At 48.2% G+C, this 17,882-nt stretch overlaps 1 protein-coding gene across 3 annotated transcripts in view; it reads right to left on the bottom strand.

The window, feature by feature from the left end:
- JCAD (junctional cadherin 5 associated) overlaps positions 1-14,253 on the bottom strand; it is a 33,967-nt gene extending 19,714 nt beyond the window's left edge. For 2 of the 3 annotated variants that reach the window (XM_068404682.1, XM_068404680.1), the window contains exons 1-2: positions 14,166-14,253; positions 1,027-1,373 (exon numbers count right to left, since the gene is read on the bottom strand). In XM_068404682.1, coding sequence (XP_068260783.1) covers positions 1,027-1,313 — 287 coding nt within the window. In that variant the 5' untranslated portion in view covers positions 1,314-1,373; positions 14,166-14,253. The remainder of the gene's footprint in view (positions 1-1,026; positions 1,374-14,165) is intronic. The other variant, XM_068404683.1, reaches the window with a different exon arrangement.
- Positions 14,254-17,882: the final 3,629 nt, after the last annotated feature.

Genomic DNA, 17,882 nt, shown 5'->3' with positions numbered 1-17,882 from the left:
GACTTGCTGCCCTAGGACTGCTTTACAGGGCTCACATCTCTTCCTGCCCGTTCTCCTAGCTGGCAGCCAGGAGCCATTCCTTCTCCAGGCAAACAGGCTCGCAAGGGGAAGAGATATGAAGGGGAGGAGCAGACGTGCCCAGCACTCAGGGAACACGTGCCTTTGCCACATGTTACTGAAGGTCTTCGTAAGAGGACAAGCTCGCAAGGTGACAGCGTTTTGCCCTGCTTTCAGTTTCAAGCCCGTTCAGCAGGAGGAAGGGGCTTTTCCTCGTAAACCATGGTCACACTTGGGCTGGCTTCCAGTCCTGCTCTAGGCCCTTTCCTTTGTTCATCTGCAGCACTCAAATAGCTGCAGAACAATGGCTGAGCCGCGGTGTGTACACACAGCTCTTCCTGCCCGGCCTGCCCCAACCCCAGCACGCACGTACTCCGTGCTAAGCGAGCCACAGTTGTACAAGCACGCTTTATGGAGTGACGACAAGAGCTTCCACTGGCTTTGAGCTGTTTTAAAAAGAAACACACAGGCACCTTCTCACGTTTACTCCACAAAGAGTGGCCTTAAAAAAACAAGAAGGTCCTTGGTGCATGCAGGAACAGTCACTGAGAGCTGCACATGGCTGAATCTGCAGCAAAACCCAGGGCATGTATGTGGCAGAAGCAGCTGGTTCAGTTCTTTAAAACTGAAGAAAAGGAAGAGCTTTTGCCCTCCTTTTTTACTGCACTTGGACTGAGCTTTTCTAAGCCCATCAGAAAGGCCTTCCTGATACAGACCACATTAGTAAATGAAATTTTCCCACACTCAGCCACTTCCCATCACCCCAATATTCTCAAAGGCCTCACTCTAGCACCAAGTGAATGGATGTGCCACTGCTTCATGTGGACTTGCAGTGCATGGAAATGGTCACTAGTATGGGAGCAGGAAAGGATCACAGGAAGATGGTGTCAGGGATTAGGGTCATGCTTAGTTATCTGTCAGGACCAAAAGGAAGAGAAAGCAAAGCCATGGCATGATGCTGAAACTTACCCCCCTTCTGAAGTATGAAAAGTGGACAAACCCTGAAGGTCATGGTGGTAACCAGGACCCACTTGCCTCCCTTGGCTCCCACGGCTGCTTTCAGTGCTGCTCGAGTTGGTTTTCACCAGAGGTTTCTTGCTTCTTGATTCTGCCTCAAACCCATTCAGCGTTCTCTGAGCAGATCTGTTCCCGGTGATTTCATGCCGGTATCCATCATATCTGTTCTCATGTGAAACAGGGGGATTTTTTGACAATTTGTATCCATGAGAAATCAGGAGGTCCTCGACACTGAACATATTGTGCTGGTTTCACTCACAGTTGTGCCATCAGAAAGCTCTTTCCAGCTGTACCCATCACTGGAAAACAAAACCAAAAACAAACACGAGGCTGCTTTAAACAAGGAAAGATATCTTTGATCAGCTGGTAGGCTGCTGAAGCTAAGAGTCTCATCCCCTGGCCTCAGTCTTCCACCGTTATAATAAAGGAGAAGCAGCAAAGTGCATGCAGATGCTGATGAGTCATGTGCTGACCTTCCCCAGACAACACACCTCCACGCACTCAGCCAGCAGCAGATGCCATGCTGCTGCTGACTCAGTCCGTTTCACTGAAGAAGTCACTAGTGATCTCACTAAGTGATCTCACAAAAATCTTTGCACCGGAGGTAAGCCCACAATTTGAGTCAGGCATTTCCTTAAAAAACAATTTTTCTCTAGTCATGGAGAGGTGTGCTCTGTATTATATTTTAAGTTGCTGCAGAAGGAGGGGGTGGATTGCAGGGCAATATGCCTCTCCCTACAGCTCTGCATATTCCAATTAAGAAAAAATGTTCCCATGAACAAGGACAAAATATGCATGAGAATAAAAATGAATTATGCAACCACAGGAGAAACCCAGGTAATATCATCCAATACCCCAGCTAAACAGTCCTTTTTACAGATTACTTTCTTTTCGGCCTGCGTCGGCCTACTGGAAATCAGTAATCCTCAACTAGAAGAATACAAAACCTAAGATTTCAAGCACTCTCTATTTTTACAGCACACTTCCACTGTGTAAAATGACTGGAAACAACCTGAGATGCCCGTGTCTATTGTGTCTCAATGATTTCCAAGACACAGGACAGTCAAGATTTTTCTTCCCAGTGACAGCCCTCAATTCTGCACTGACTAGAGCAAAGATCCAGCAAACTGAATTAGCTGGCCGGAAACAATCTCTCTTTTCTATACCACTCTCACAGCTCATTATGGCAATTACACAATACCCTTTCTTCCAGAGTTTTAAAACAAGTGGAAGGTAATGATCTATTCTGTAGGCTGTGCACAACAACGGGCCCATTCTGATATATTCCTCCTTGCTTGAACTGTGTTACCAGAAGAAAGAAATAAAAAAAAAAAAAAGGTGGATAAAGAAGAAGAGAAGCACACAGAAATAGATTTGTTATGTAAAACATAGAGCACTCAAGATGATTTTCCCTGCGTGAAGAGTTCGTTTAACGCTCCTGGTGAGTAGTGTGTGTCCTTAGTAGTAGCAGGTCTACCTGAGGGACAGGAGCCCAGCATTGGCAGCTGCTCAAAAGGAGATCATCTTTGCAAAGATCATGACAAGCAAGTGCATTTTATACACTGGTCTCTAATGCTTTTCTTGGACAAGAAGAAAGGGAGAACTCTGTTCACTGCTGTTTACAATAATTTCCTTGAGATGGAGCAACTACCAAGATGGCTGCTGCGTGTTTTTTAGTACTAAATCTCTCAGGCTACGTATACGCAGAAGTTGATGGGTTGGCTTAGAATATAAACCAGTTTCTGTGGTGCAGCACTCCATACATTATGGCCACTTTTTGCCTATCCAGCGCCCCATCTATTTTCTGCTCCCGCCCTGTCTCCTGGATGCTCTGCAGACTGTGGAGCTGGTCCGGCCGGCCGCTCCGGGCCAGCCTGGTGTGCAACTCCTGGGCACACAGGGACCCTCCAGCCGCCTCTGCCCTGCGCTGCCCACAGCAGCCATAGCACTCGCCCGAGGACAGCCTGCCGTGTGGAACAACATGCAGAATTTTTATGCAAAGCCACAGTTTAACTGGTAACCTGGAACGCTGCAGAAGTGGCTTTTCAGCCTGAGAGCCTGCTGAGCACTTAAACTGGTTTGTCTCTTGAGCTTAATGAATCTCTTCCCTTTTCACACACCCTTTAGAAACAGAGAAATAAAGCTCTGTGTCGAAGATATTTTAGGAGTATCCCTTGTTAGAACAGGACTCCAAATTCCCAGTAAGCGCTCTGAGTAAGTGAGCCAGCAGTGAGTACAAGCAGGCAGAAAGCATGGGAGGAGTGGGACCCTTCCCTTTTGGAAGGAAGGGAAAGCCTCGTGGATTATTTTTGAATGCTGACCTAAAAGGCTGATTTTCCATCCACCCACCACCTCGGATGGTGCAAGGAGTCAGGTACGAGCAGAGCAAGGGGAACAGCTGGCTGCTAGAGCTGTTCAGTTTCTAACAAGAGAAAGATCCAATGTGACTACCATAAACAGCAGAAAGCCCATCAGAGCGTTCGCAGGTGCAAGGAAGAAATGTGCTTTTCCTGCTATTATTGTCAGGCTGGCTTGGAGTGCAGCTTAACCCTCTCTCTGCCGCCCACTCCACCCATGGTGCTGTCAGAGAGGCAAAGGCGAGTGGGCAAGAAACCTCCAGCCCGTGGAGTTTACTCTGATCCTCCTTTTGGCACCAGTGGTGAGCAGCACCGGGGTGGAAATGCACCCTGAGGAACTGGTGCGACTGTCTCCTCCTGCTCTGCAAACTTATCACGTGTGGAAGGGAAAACACTGCAGTGCTACAGGTGGTGGGAAGGCCCAGCTGGGAGTGGGATGTTATCACTGTGCCCATCACAGCTCCACAATGGGAACAACCAAGGTAGAGAAGCCTGCACCCCTCTGCCTGCCACGGTGCCTTCAGCACCAAAATCCCCGATGAGCTCTCCCCAGATCCACCACATGGAGAAATGCTCCATGCCCATGGCACAAGCTCCCAGGAGCTGGTTAGCAGTGGTGGTGGGTGGCCATCAGCTGGGGCACTGTCAGGACACATGCCTCAAGGGGCTGCGCAGAAGTCATGGGGAGGTACCATCCCCCCACATCAGACCTGGCCACGGGCAGGGGAGCCGGAGGCCCTGCCTGAGCAAAGCCTGCAGGACATCAACCTTGTCAGCACCCAGTGTCTGCAAGGACGCTGGCCAGCTTTCCAAAGCTGGCTGCGGAGCTGGGACGCTCTTCCCGCCCTCCCTAAGATAAATAAATGAAAAAAATAAAATCAAAGGAATTGGACTGGCAGGAGTAACAAAACTATTGCTGCAGTGCTGTCTTGTAAATAATCCGTCAGACTGGGCCAAAGAGTAAAGGCTGTGCAGAGCTTCTAATTTGAGGGAAGATCAACAACGCTGGAAAACAGTTTGTTTTTCCAGTGCTCATTTGGTTTGTTTGCCAATGACATCATTGCTTTCTGATAGGGTTTGCTTCCTGAGGATGCCTGCTATCTTGCCAGCGTTTCCGACTTGTCCCCGTCAGCCGGTACAACTCCACATTACACTGGAAACAGGGGCCAAGCTTTTCTCTGGAAACTCCTCAGCAGCGCTCTCAGATGCAAAGAAACAAGCGCAGGCTGAATGGCGGAAATCGGCATTAGCCCCTGCGTACGTGGACACAATGGAGATCCGCAGCCTCGGCAAGTGGGACACAATGGGACCACCAGACGGAAACGTCATCAGAGCACCTCAGCTCAGGGTGCTCTGTCCAAGAGCAGCGATCTCATCACCAGCCCTGAGAAAAGCCCAAAGCACTCCTGAAAGACAGCCTGAAGAAATCTGGTGCTAGAGTTTCCTCTGAGCTGCTTCTGGAGCCCATTCTTGGTGCAGGAAACACACTGGTTTCTGTTGATGGTCTGCCTTTATCTGGAGCTGTTTTCAGTGGCAGGGGTTCCCAAGCCTTATTATTTTGAGAGAGGAGGTACCACCACCACCTGTACGATGACCAGTACCAGCGACGGTGAATGCCAACATTTGCAGCAGTGGCAGAAGCAGCTCTTACCTCCACACTCTGAGATGGCTTGCATGCCGTTGAATCTTCCCTGCACGGTGTTTCGAGCAGCCCATTGGCGTGCTCCTTCCTTTAGCCCTGGTTCCAGAGAGCGTCCTGGCATAGCACCCACGTATTGGGTGGGAGACCAGAAGTGACAGAGCATTTGGCCCTGGCTGCCCTCTGTTACATCTCTCCCTCCCTCTGCTACTTGAAATAAAGTGGAAGGTGGCAATCCTTTAATTTTCTTGCACATGATTCGCCCCGCCCACCTCTGTAGAACTATTTATAATATTTTTGTAAGTGATTCTGTACAATTTTACAGAAAAGAAAACATCGTAGGGACATGATTCATATTGCAAAATGAAGCATACAAACATCATTGAATTGCCAAAATCATGGCACCCTGCATGGACGCACGAGTTGCTGCAGCCTGTAATTACATGACTTCAGGCTACTGAATTCTGCAGGACTCCTGCCTCTTTTGATACACAGGCGAGGTGATGCTAGTCTTCCTGGGCTTTATCTACAGCAGCTATCCAAACACTGTTCTGAAGACAGAGTTACTAACAGGCATCTGAATTACAAATGTATTATCTAGATGGGTCACACATTACACTAGCTTATCTTCACTCACGTCTGGGTGACATTATTCGCATTTCATATCAGACGTGTGCCAGACAGAAGTATTTATGCAGACAGACTAAAGTGAAAACAACCCTCTCCATTCTAGGCGCCCAGGCTGAAGTGCCTACAACCTGATTTTTTAAAGCACTTTTAGCTTTAAAAGTGAACTAGGTACATTCAAAGCAACTGCTGCAAGAACCTAGTGCCTCTGCACATCAACCTAAGCATGGCAAGTCAGCTGTCCACACAATGAAGGTATGGGATGAGCCAAAAAATTGGTTGCAGTAATTTGTCTAGCACATTCTCCTCCATCCCTCTGCCCATCTAATCCAGCACCAACACTTTTGCCAGGCAGCCCCATATCCCTCCCACCTCTGTTAACTCCTCACTACCATGCACCCCGTTGCCTTCATTTCCCACTTCCCATACCACCTGTCCTTCTTGCCACCTCCCAGCATCCCTTCCCTGCCCTCCCATCTCCTGGTCCCACCAGTCCAGCTGCTCTTCCCACACAGCCCACCACCATGCTAGCCAGCCTACCACCGTGCTAGCCAGCCCACCCTGCCCTCCTGCACCCCTTGCAGCTACTCCTGACCAGTCCTCGGTTTGCATCCATCATCCCAATTTCCTCCTTCCCCTCCTGATGACCAGCTTCAGTCCCATCTACATTTCTGGCAGAAGCACCTCTGTGCCTGCTCTCTGCTCCCAGGTCCAAGACCCCGTCTCACCTGTACCTGGAAAAAGCAGGAGCTGTCATTACAGGGTCAATCCATCTCCATGGCCACAGCCCTAGGCAGGGGCACCGTGCCCGGGCTATGCAGGCACATCACATCCGTGGGAGCAGTCAGGGCATGAGCACCGTCCCTGCGCAGGGCTGGGGCACGAGTGGGCTGCTCAGCACCAGAGGCTGTGGGGTGCTGATGGATGGGAGGGAATAATCCTCAGAAAACAGAGAAACTTAGAAACAGAGACAAGTCTGCCAAGAACATGTGTGGACGTCTCTGAGCCTTGTCACCGTAGATCCTGTTCCTGAACATGATGGCACCACAGGTCTCAATCAAATAGCTGGAGGATTTCTTTTCTTTCCCCTTTTTAATGTGGGCAAAACAACATTCCTTCTCTCCTCCCTCCTCCTCCCTAGTTTTTCTTGGAAATGGTTGAATTGGTTTAGCTGACAATATTAAAATAAATTTAGCCCGAGAGAGAGACACAACCTGAAAGTCTCAGATGAAGTGATAAAAGCCTGACAGACTACAGCAATGGAAAACAGGTTCTTGTAGCCAAAGTTTTAATACTACATGGTACTACTCGCTCAGTCTAAATATAACCCTGAGCTACATCCCAGGAGAATATCTAAGTCTTTGGCCATTGTAATTGCTCCTGTTTTCTCACTCTGGTTTTGCCTGTGTGCATAGGAGACAGCTGATCAAAAAATAAACACATTAAATGAGGCTTTTACCTTGATAATTTCATCTTTTTTTGGGACAATAAAGTCAGATGGGACTGTAAATGGCAGGCTGGTGTGTGTGCAGCCACCCTGGCACACCTCACCCCTGCCCTCCGCTGCGGAAACAACCACCACCACATTCACTGGCTTGCAGACACACACTCCATCAGGAAAAATAAAATTCATGTGCTTGAAGAGCCTTCAACTATAATGTTCACTATGATCAAATATTAGCTATTTAATGCAAAGATAGTCTAGAACACAGGAAAAAGATATTAGAGAATATTAATGTAAGTTGGATGTATTCAAGTTGGCAGGGCTTAATGAAGCATAGGCTAGAAGTAAGGAAGGAGTAGGGAACTAGCCAGGGCAGCCTCTAAGCCATGAGTAAATACCTCCTAGAAACTCTCAAAGGATGGGTAAAGGGCAAACATATTATCTAACTTCAAATAAAAGGGGGGAGGAGACAGACCTGAGGTATCATAGACCAAACAGCCTGGCTTTGATATTGACTCAGACAAATTATTATTCAACCCACTTGTAAATACTTATAACAGGTGTTGATTTATCGTGGAGCACGAAGGAGCGAGTGTGCGATCCAGAAGGAGCAGCGGCATTTCCAGCTCCTTGCTTCCTGCCCCGCACTGCAGCTGCATCCACTCCCACATGATAAAGTCATGAGAAAACAGAAAACACAGACTTGTCAAGAACAAATTAAGTCTAATCAATTTAATTTGCTTCTTTGATGGAGTTGGGGGCATAGCAACTAGGCGGGAAAAAAACAGTAGAAGTCACACACTGGAACGAGGAAGACTTTTTAAGGATGCATGTGGTAGTCTTCTATGCAAACCAGGTGAATACAATTTAAGTATAATTTACTCTAGGTGGGTATACAAATGTTTCGAATCTGTACTCAAAGAACAGTTAGTAAATTCAATGTCAACTTGAAAAGACACATAAGGGCTGTGCCTGAGGTCTTGCTGTATTCAGTATTTCCATTAATGACTTGTAAATTAGAATAAAGATTACAATTACAAATCTGTAGGGAGTGCTGCAAGCATTTTCAGGGATTACAATTAGAATAAAATCTTAATAAATTAGAGACCCAGTCTGAAATGAATGACTGAGATTCAATACAGGCGGGTGTAAAGCACTGTGTTGAAGAAGAAGGATGCAACGCAAAAGTGCAAAATGGAGAGGTATGGCAAAAGAGTGTCTGGAGCTAGAGCTACAAAGAGGGAAGACATCAAGAGTAGTGCAGGGCTTGGTACACATGGGTGAATATGCTCGGAGATATACTAAAAGGAGTATCACGTCAGGCTGTTTAACTCCTCTCAGCCCTATATCCAGTTTTGGGCCCTACCTCAAGCAAAATGCTGCTCCCTGCCACTTGCTCAGAAGAATGGTAAAAGGTTTAGGAAATGTGACCCCTGGAGAAAAGGGTACAAGAAGTGGGCTTGTTTAGTTGAAAGGGAGGAGGAACAAGGGTGAGAGAATGAGAGACGGTAACAAATTTTAAATATGCCAAGCTGCTAAAAGGCAGTGATAATCTTCTTCTGCTCCCCGTGGATGTGGAAAACTGAAGGGACTGGCTTAGCACACAGCAAGGGAGATTTAGGTGAGGTATTAGGAGGCACTGTCTAGCCATGATGATAGTTAACCACTGGTTACGCTGGGAGGCTGTGAATCTCCATCAGTACAGGTCTTCAATAGGCTAAATGAAGATCTGTCAGGAATGGTGCAGGTGAAGCAGATCCTGCCTCAGAACCAAGGGATTTGGGATGGAAACTAAACATTTTGACATCCCTCCTCTCCCTCCCCCCCCTGAAAATATTGGTTTTTTGGCATGCTCCACACATTTCCAAGAACATCGAAACTCTTCTGTACAGTCTTATAAATAGCCACCTCACCTGAATTACAATGTGGCTTGCCCCCCCGCTACAACAGTCCAAAGTAGGACGAGAAAATGCCACCAATGACCTACCTTGCACCCCCCTGTCCTGACATCCTCTGCATGCTGGGGAAGAGTGAGGGGGTGTCAAGGGCAGGCGGGTCTGGCAAGATGGCAAGCACCACTTAGGAGGAACAGAAACTTTGCCTCTCCTCCAGGGATGGGAGTGATAAGGAGACTGAGACACAAGAGCCACACCACACATTGAAGGATCCCAAGCAGAGAAGAGGCAGTAGATGAGCTGAGTGGAGGCACAAGAATGGGGTCCTGACCAAAGGACTCAGATCAGATCACAGACATGCACCAGGCAAAGCTTCAAGAAAGTTCCCATTACAGACAACACCACACTGAGGGCTTCAAAGCCGCTAGTGCTAAAGGCATAATCATCTCTGCCGACTACATGGGAAAAAGACGTGCCAAAGTCATTGCTGGAAGATAAGCCAACTTTATGTTGGCTCTGCATGTCTTCCCAGGCCAGTGTCTCCTGTTCATCTCACAGAAATTAAAAAGAAATCTGGGAATTTTTGTGTTTAACCCTTATTACCTGTGGGCAGGAGAGTTCACATTTTTTCTCCAACAAAGAGATTCACAGACAGTGAAAATTACAGCTCACATCCTCTTTGCATTCTTTGAGCAAGAAGTCCTCACTGAAATCACCGAGGAACTGTGCCAGAGAATAAATTAATGATACAACGTGTCTCCAATAAAATTAGGAAGTGGGGAGGAGAAGAGGAGCGAGTTTTAAAGAGTTTATTTAACTCTCAGAAGGTAGTTATTCCTATCTTGTATCTACCTCACCAGTTCACATGCATCAGCAAACCCACTGTGTTATGAGAGCGAGCACAGAGCATCTCCTGGGGGAGACCTTAACAAGTGACAGCTGCTCTCCAGGGCTTGCCAGCCCCGTTTGTGAGGAGGTTTCAGGTCATATTTCAAAGTTTGCCTTCTCAGATTTGCCAAGAAAAAATGGTAGAGAGCTAGATTTTTTTTAAGTAATGTGGGTGTTTGAGCACTGGGTTCAAACAATGCTGAAACGCATGTTTGATGGTGCATGGATGGGAGTTTGTATCTGAAATAAGGTTGATTTTTAAATTTGCCATGGACCAATCCAGCCCCGACTGAGCACTGGTTCGCTGAGGCTCATAAGCATCCAAATAGAAGTAAATGCATAAAAGGGAGAGAGGAAACGTCCAAGCATGCACAGATACCACTGTTCATATTAGTTGGTTTTCAAAACGTCAACAGCTTGCTTCCACCGATGACAGAGCAGCACATTACTCCACTGAAATCGGTCCAGATTTTTTTCAGAGAAGGAGCAATTGTTAAAGAGCACTCACTGCTACTCTGTGCTCCAGATATAACCAGTCCTTAGACCAATTGGCAGCATATGGTGTATTTCCTCAAATGACAGCTTTTGTTTGTCACAACAGGAGGACAAAAGAGTACATTTATTAAACAAAACGTAATCAGCCAGCTCTTTCCCTCCCAAAAAGGAGCTGCACAAGAGGATATTTTTTAGACTTGGATGAATGTTTCCATGCTGTTTATGACACTTGTGTACGGAGCCATCTATTCTGGTGGAACAAAGCACATGGAGCCACATTCGTTGCTCACATCTTAAAATCAAGATGTTAAGAGCTACTCATCCCACCTACAATACCTATGGACAAAGTGCTAACAAGCTACTCCCACGCTAGCACTAAATGGATCATTATTATTGTTGGCATTTTTTTTAAACAGAAAAGCTCTTTATCTGTACAAACCAAAAAAAAAAACCCCAATAATAACTGTATTAGATCTTTAAAAGTACAAAGTTTTAATAGGGGATCTATCACATAGTTGAACTTCTTTGAGGTGACAGTGACATGACTTATAGAGCCTGGGCTCTGTGGTCAAAAGGATTACACACATTAGCATCCTACTAATCACAGCAGGACAGGACAGCCCATCAGGCCAGGACTCACGGAGGAGAGATCCGTAAACAAACACTTTCTCCTGCTCACAAACGTGGCTGGGAGCGGAGGCGGTCTAAGGTTGGTGTGGTCTTCTACTCTTTCACAGAGATAAGGATTGTGTCTGCTGAAGTAAATAAATTCTCAGCATAGTCTTACACATCTGTTTGTTTACTCGTTTTCAGACATTACCATGCTCTCCTGTGTTGTTATCCCTTTTATATTACCCTTGTATGTATAATCAAATGCCCTCTCTTCTGGATTGACCCTTTGCTTCTTCCTGTATTATAGACGCCTTTGATCTTTCTTTCTTGCATCTGCATGTCCTGCCTTGTAGTCTCATCAGGATTTCCCCCGACCCCTTGCTCTACCAGAAAATAAATGCCAAAGTAGCATTTGTGTGCATTAGCGTTAAAAAAAAAAATAAGACAGACGCTCGAGAAGCCTACACGCAAGCGCCGCTAAGGCATTGAGTGTGCTGGGCAGGGCTGCGTACAGGTAAGGTAAACCCAGGCTTGAGAAAGGTGGCCCAGCTCCTGAGCATGGGTCAGCCCCCTGGACCAACAAGGTGAGCAGCCATCATCATGATGCAGGGGGAGAGGGACCATCCTAAAATTTCAGAAATGGCTGTTAATTTTTCCCCCTTCGTCACGCACTTGGTGACTCGCAGCGTGCCCTCGGCACTTTCAAAAAGCAGAACTCGGCCTTTAACTTTTTTTTCTTTTTTCGACTAGCTCAGATTTCAAAACCCTTCCCTTGCCCCACCATTTGAGATGGTCCAAGTTAGGGCTGACAAATTCTATTAATATCCTAACTGTAATACACCTGGGCGACGAAGAGGCTGCTGCTGATTTTTGTTCTCTGCAGGCACTGCCAACACCAGGAGAACTGAGGGTTATCTCTAGGCAGATGTGAAAAGATGCCATCAGTTCACATAGAGACCTTAACAATCGCATCAAGAGCGCTGAAAGGCTGACCAACCCCTTCGTTCATAGCTGGAACTGGTGAGTAAGCTTCCCCAGCAAGCCTGAGTCCACTGGCTCTTGAAACAAAGCACAATAACAAGGTTGCAGAAAGTGAGATAACCCTTTCCACTCAAGAAGTGGAAAACAACATCTGTTAAAAAAACAAACAAACTGGTGTAATGGCTTCAGCAAGAGACCCGGAGGATTTCAGAGACGCAGCTCGTGGCTTGGTCAACACATTGTGAACAGCAAATTACAAGAGAACAATTGTTTCATACCAAGCTCTCCCACCCCTGAACTCCCTCAAGGTTAATTAGGATGGCCTCTGGCCAAATTAATTAGAAGAGAAGATTTGGGCAGGACTTTGCTATGAACTCGTAACTAGTTCCAAGGTGACCGAGAAGTTCAGAAATGCCTCACCTTCCAAACAAAGCCTGCTTGGCAAAAACCAAGCTCACATGTGCCGTGTCATTTCTCTGACAGTCAGGAGAAACACTTAGAAGTAATCTTTCCTTAACTAACGGCTAAGGCAGAAGAATTTTCTGCACCCTTCCCACCAAACAATATGCCCTTGTTTATTTTCTGTGTGCTTTTTAGGTCGTAAGAGGCCAGTGCATTTATGCATCTAAAGAACAATATACTACTGTAATATGCCACTTGATACACACAGCCCAGCAGACTCTGAACGATCCCTCTTTTCCAAGAGCTGGCAAATACATGTTGCAGCATGGAGAAATCCTGACCATCACCATAGGAAGGGAGGATGAAGAAGTGGGCCCAGCCTTCAAAATGACAGACTAAATTGGTATTTTAGTTGGTATTACAAAATGCCCCTGAGGCACAGCTCAGGAGAACATCCTGCCTTGAGGAGGACATCCCTGCCCAGCTTCCCTACCCTGCGGCAGCAACCCTCCTCTGCACTCCTGCTGCCCTCAGCATCCCTGGCAAAGGGAACAGCTGGCAGGACCACGCTTTTTTCCTCCACGTCGTTCCACGATGAGTGGTAGAACTGCAAGAGCACAGTATGGTAGGGCAGACGTAACCTCTGTGATTACAAACTAAGCGCTAGCACAAATTGAGGCTCTCGCAGTGGCCGCATCTCTGAACTGCAGATCCCTTCTCTGTCATTAACCTGATATTCTTTAGTTTGAAGCTGGAAGGTGGCTATTTTCCATGTGTCTGTTACCCACAAACAGCAAAAGCATTTCTGGGCAGAATCAGAACTTTTAAAGTAACAAAGAGAAAATGCTTCAGCTCATGCAAAGAAATGTCACTGAATACTTTTCGGCAGGACACAATTCTCATTGCCACTAGCCAAGATTTAATGTCTTGCCTGTGTGGATCAGAGTGACTACTCAGAACAGTTACATCGTATTTTCACTTAAAGACATAGGCTGGAGTAACTTAACATGTAGGGTCCATGCCACAAAAAAAGCCATTATTCTCAACTCTTGACAAAAAAAAAGAAAGGAAAAAAAAAACCTCTTAATAGATGCAAGAGTCCTTTGGCACAGATCCAGCAGCAGACTAAGGCCATAATTTGTAATTCTGAAGCAATTACGAAATGACATAACAGCACAGATCTCCTTCTGACATAACAGCTTTTTATCATCTCCTTTGCAACAGCACACGGTTTAAAACAGCCACCAAAAAGGAAACAACCCAAAAGATCTATCTGACTGCTGTGTAAATATCGGAATACGAATAACCACCACGAGGCACGGCAGCTGATGTTCCAGACCTTGATCCCACATCCCGGTCGGTGTCAATGGGACCCAGCACCGACTCGCAGACGGTGCCCAGGTCCCAGGCGCAGGGGACCGCGGTGACAAGCCCTAAATAAAGGTGGGCGGCTGCAGCGAGCGGCACCGGATAACTTCCCCGGGACCCCCGCGCACGGCCAGCTCCCCAGGGCTGCTGGGCCCCCTCTGCGGCGCTCGGGGTGGGGGCAGAGAGGGACGCGGAGGCGAAGTGAGGAACGAGCAGGTGCAAAGCAGGGATGACAACTCCAGCGATGTCCCCCCCTCCCCGGTGCCGCACATCGCCGCCCGCCCTTGGGAGACCTCCGAGCCCCCCCCCCCGCGTCCTTCCCCTGTCCCCCCCCGGCTCCTCCAGCTGCCCACTACCCCCCTCCACGACCAGCCGGGACTCACCTCTCCGGGCGACCGCCGTAAGACCCTCGGGTGGCGGCTGGGGCCGCCGCGATCAGCGGCCGCGGCAGCCGGGAGGCGCCGACGGGGCGGGGGGGGGGCGGGACAGGGCGAGGGCGGAGGGGGGCGGGCGGGGCGGTCGCCCGCCCGCCCCCTGCCTCGCCCGCCCCGATCGCAGGCGGCTCCTTGCGCTCATCCCGGTCACCGGCGCGGAGCAACCCAGCCGAGAAAGCGCCGGTTTTTCCACCGAAGAGACATTGCAGGATTCTTTTTTCTTTCTTTCCCCCCCCTTTTTTTCCTCTCTCTTTTTTTTTTTTTTGTTAGTTTGTTTGTTTGTTTGCATGATGCCTGCGTCACCCCACAGGGTCCCCACTGGGGCAGCGCATCAGACCCCCCCACCCGCAGAGCCACGCTTACAGCCTGGGTGTCTCCCTTTAGCCCGCACCCAGTTGTTCTGTCACCCAAGACCCCTCCGCAGCTGGGAAAGGGAATTGGGAAAAAGAAGGAGGCTCACGGGTTGAAGTTTGAGCAGTGTGATATTTTTTTATAGACAAAAACATAGAATGGTTTGGGTTGGAAGGGACCTTAAAGATCATCTAGTTCCAATGCCCCTGCCATGAGCAGGGACACCTTTCCTCTAGGCCAGATTGCTCAAAGCCCCATCCAACCTGACCTTGAACACTGCCAGGGAGGGGGATCTACAGCTTCTCTCGGCAACCTGTTCCAGTGTCTCACCTCCCTCACAGGAAAGAATTTCTTCCTATTATTTAATCTAAACAGATTTAATAAAATAAGAGAAACAATATCAATACTAATACAAAAGACACAAAATTATACTTAGCCCACAGAGTGGTGGCAAGTCACTCCAGGGACAGCAATCATAGAGAAGGAGAAAGCAGCTTTCCCATTTATAGTGAACCTGACCTTAAAGTTACAGAACACACCTGTGGGCCCACCTGGGTCAGCTGCCCTGGCTTTCACTGCTAATGGCCTTGAGCACCATACCACAGCTGGCCACAGACTGAAACACAATGTAACAGAAAATTGATTCTATCAATTTTATCCCCACAAAACCAGGATGCTGGGGAAACATTTATTTGCCCTTAGGAAGCCGCAGGCACCAGCCCGTGCAGGCGTTACACGCTGGCTTCCCAGCCCGGGATCCACCAATCCTCCTTTAACCCATCCCTGTAAACATTTTGCCCTGTGCGCTGGGGAGCTGATGTCCTGCACTGGTGGTGAAATGTGCGTGAGGCACTTGCAAGCTAAAAATGCAGAGCCCTGGAAGGTCTGGTTAGCTTCGAGCACCCAAGCCTGCGCATTACAGGCCTTTTCCCTGGGCGCTTAACTGCAAAGCCAGGTCAGGGACATGTTCATCCTTCCAGAGAGATAACCTAGAAGGGCCTGACCCAGGACCCTGCCCCGGCAGTGGCAGCCCCGCCGAGAACATGCTCTTACTTGGGGCAGGTTGTTTCCTCCGAAAAGTTGAACAGGCACCTCCTGCCCCTTCTCGCCGCAGCTGAGCTCAGCCCGTGGCTCAGCTGAGAAGAAAGACATCAACTTTCTCAGCACAAGGAAAATCTGCAGAAGGGAAGTCTGGGGTCCATCAAGGATGGAGAGGGACCAGAGGAGACTCTTTCAAAGCTCACTGTGCCCACTTGCACCCGGCTGCACACCCACAGGGCTTGTCCTCACCATGGTTTTCACTGTGACATCTGCAAGTGTTTTTGAAGCATTGTTCGTTGCCTGCTTTGCCACTTCTCCCCTCCCCATCATTTATTAATCCTCTAGAAACAGGTGAATAATTTGCAAATCTGTTTTGGTTTAATGACACTCTCAAAAAAGTATGATTGTGAATGATTTACTTCAGCGATTGCTTGGGCCCATCAACTGCTTGCCGTGTCTTAATTGACTATTAACCCTAGGCTATCAAACCGCTTTACACATGTTCATAAATTGAGTCCTATTCAATACATGCTCTAGTTAATAGTGGGAAAACAAGGGCAGTGAAGTTACACAGTGAGTCCAAGGTCACACGAGAAGTCTGCAGGAGAGCCCAGAATCGAGTACAGGTTTCCTGATGCCCTGGTTTTGTAGGGCGCTGGGAGTAACCGACATTGACCTGCTTCTCTACCAACATCTCCTTTTGTCTTCCAGCAGCGAGGCTCTGAACATGCAGCCGCTGACACATGAAGCATCCACCAAGGGCAATGCCACTCGCAGCAGATGGATCTCCAGCAGGACCCCACGCAGGCACCTCATACCCTGTCCCTGCAGGGTACCTGCGGAGTCCTCCGTGGCCTTGCTGGTTGGGAAACACACGTATTTTCCCATGGTAAAGCCTTGTAGCTGACACAGTCAATCAGTAGAAAGTTTAGGTTTTGTCACTGAGCAGCTTCTTGTGGGTGTGACGATAGCAGGGGTTTCCATCAAGGAAGCCGTGCTGGCACAAGTTACGGTTTAATATTTAAATATCTTGACTCTGACAGACGAATTGGGAGTTGTGTTTTTTTTAAATACCTGTCTCTACTGTCTTGTATGAAAAAAATTCCAGGACGATTTTCTCATCTGCATGGCTGCAGCTCTGAACTCTTTACTCTCCTTGGTTGCAGGAGACAGTCCTGTTTACAACCCTCCTTCCTGAGCCAAAAAGCCTTTGCTCCCTCTTGGGTCCTTACAATGCACCACATGGAGCAGGTCCTTGCTGCCAGAGCTCTCGGCTCTCCGTTGGGAAAGCTGCTGCAGCACTGGCTTTAGGCAATGGGAAGCAGGAGGGCACAGGCTGGAGCTGCCACTCTAGAGAAGGAAATCTGGATCATTTACTGGACAATGTCAAGGTGAAGGGAAGGGACGTCTTTTTGTCTTCAGGAGGTCACAGCCTGCGGAGTGTGCAATAAAAGCACGGAGGACAGCACACCTCAGAGCTGCCTCTCTGCACCTGGGGATATTTTTTGTTACACGTCTTCTGAGAACACTTCATGGGCTGCAAAAGGGGGCACAGCCCTTGGAAGGAGGCATTTCTGCAGATTTGTTTGGAGTCCTGCGGTCACTGAAGATTTCCCCCGAGTGAAGTCAAAGGGTCTCGAGTTGAGAAATAGATCTTTCCTCCTAAAAAAATAAAACAGCCACCCATGCTTCTAGCTCTCCTGTTACAGAAAAAAGCCTGAAAACCTGAGCTGAACATAGCTCTGCTGTCAGACACTAGAAAGCAAGTTGCATGATTTCTGAGACAATCTGAGGGGTCTCTCAGGCTGGATTCACAATTAATGACCGATGATGGCTGGCAGCCCCAAGTCATGGTGAAGCGGGATTGCCCAGAGGGCTGGTGTAACGCTTGAAGCCATTGGTCTGTGGTTTGGGAAGTCTGAGTGCTGTGCTCCTCAGGGGCAGCACGGCTTTCGAGGACTCCCTTTGCTCCTCCTGCACCTTGCCCTCTGCCTCTTAGAGAGCAAAGTCTTTGGGCAGATCCTTCTGGTTTTGCCTTAGCTCAGTGCCCCGATCAATGGGGCTGTGGTCTCAGGTGGCTACTACAATGCAGGCCATGCCTGCCAGGAGAAGGGCAAAGATGAAGAAAAGCAGAGGAGGCAGGAAAGAAATTCTGCTTTTTGATGGTCAGCGTAAATGTGCACAAGTGATGAAGCATTGCTCCCCTACAAAGACCATGGTCCTACGGCCACCTGGGGAGATGTCCCTCTCCTGGCTCTTTCCAGAGAAGGGGAC

This window comes from Nyctibius grandis, chromosome 7, assembly GCF_013368605.1.
Source record: "Nyctibius grandis isolate bNycGra1 chromosome 7, bNycGra1.pri, whole genome shotgun sequence".
NCBI classification, from domain to species: domain Eukaryota; kingdom Metazoa; phylum Chordata; class Aves; order Nyctibiiformes; family Nyctibiidae; genus Nyctibius; species Nyctibius grandis.
This window is presented reverse-complemented; position numbering and strand designations above follow the sequence as displayed.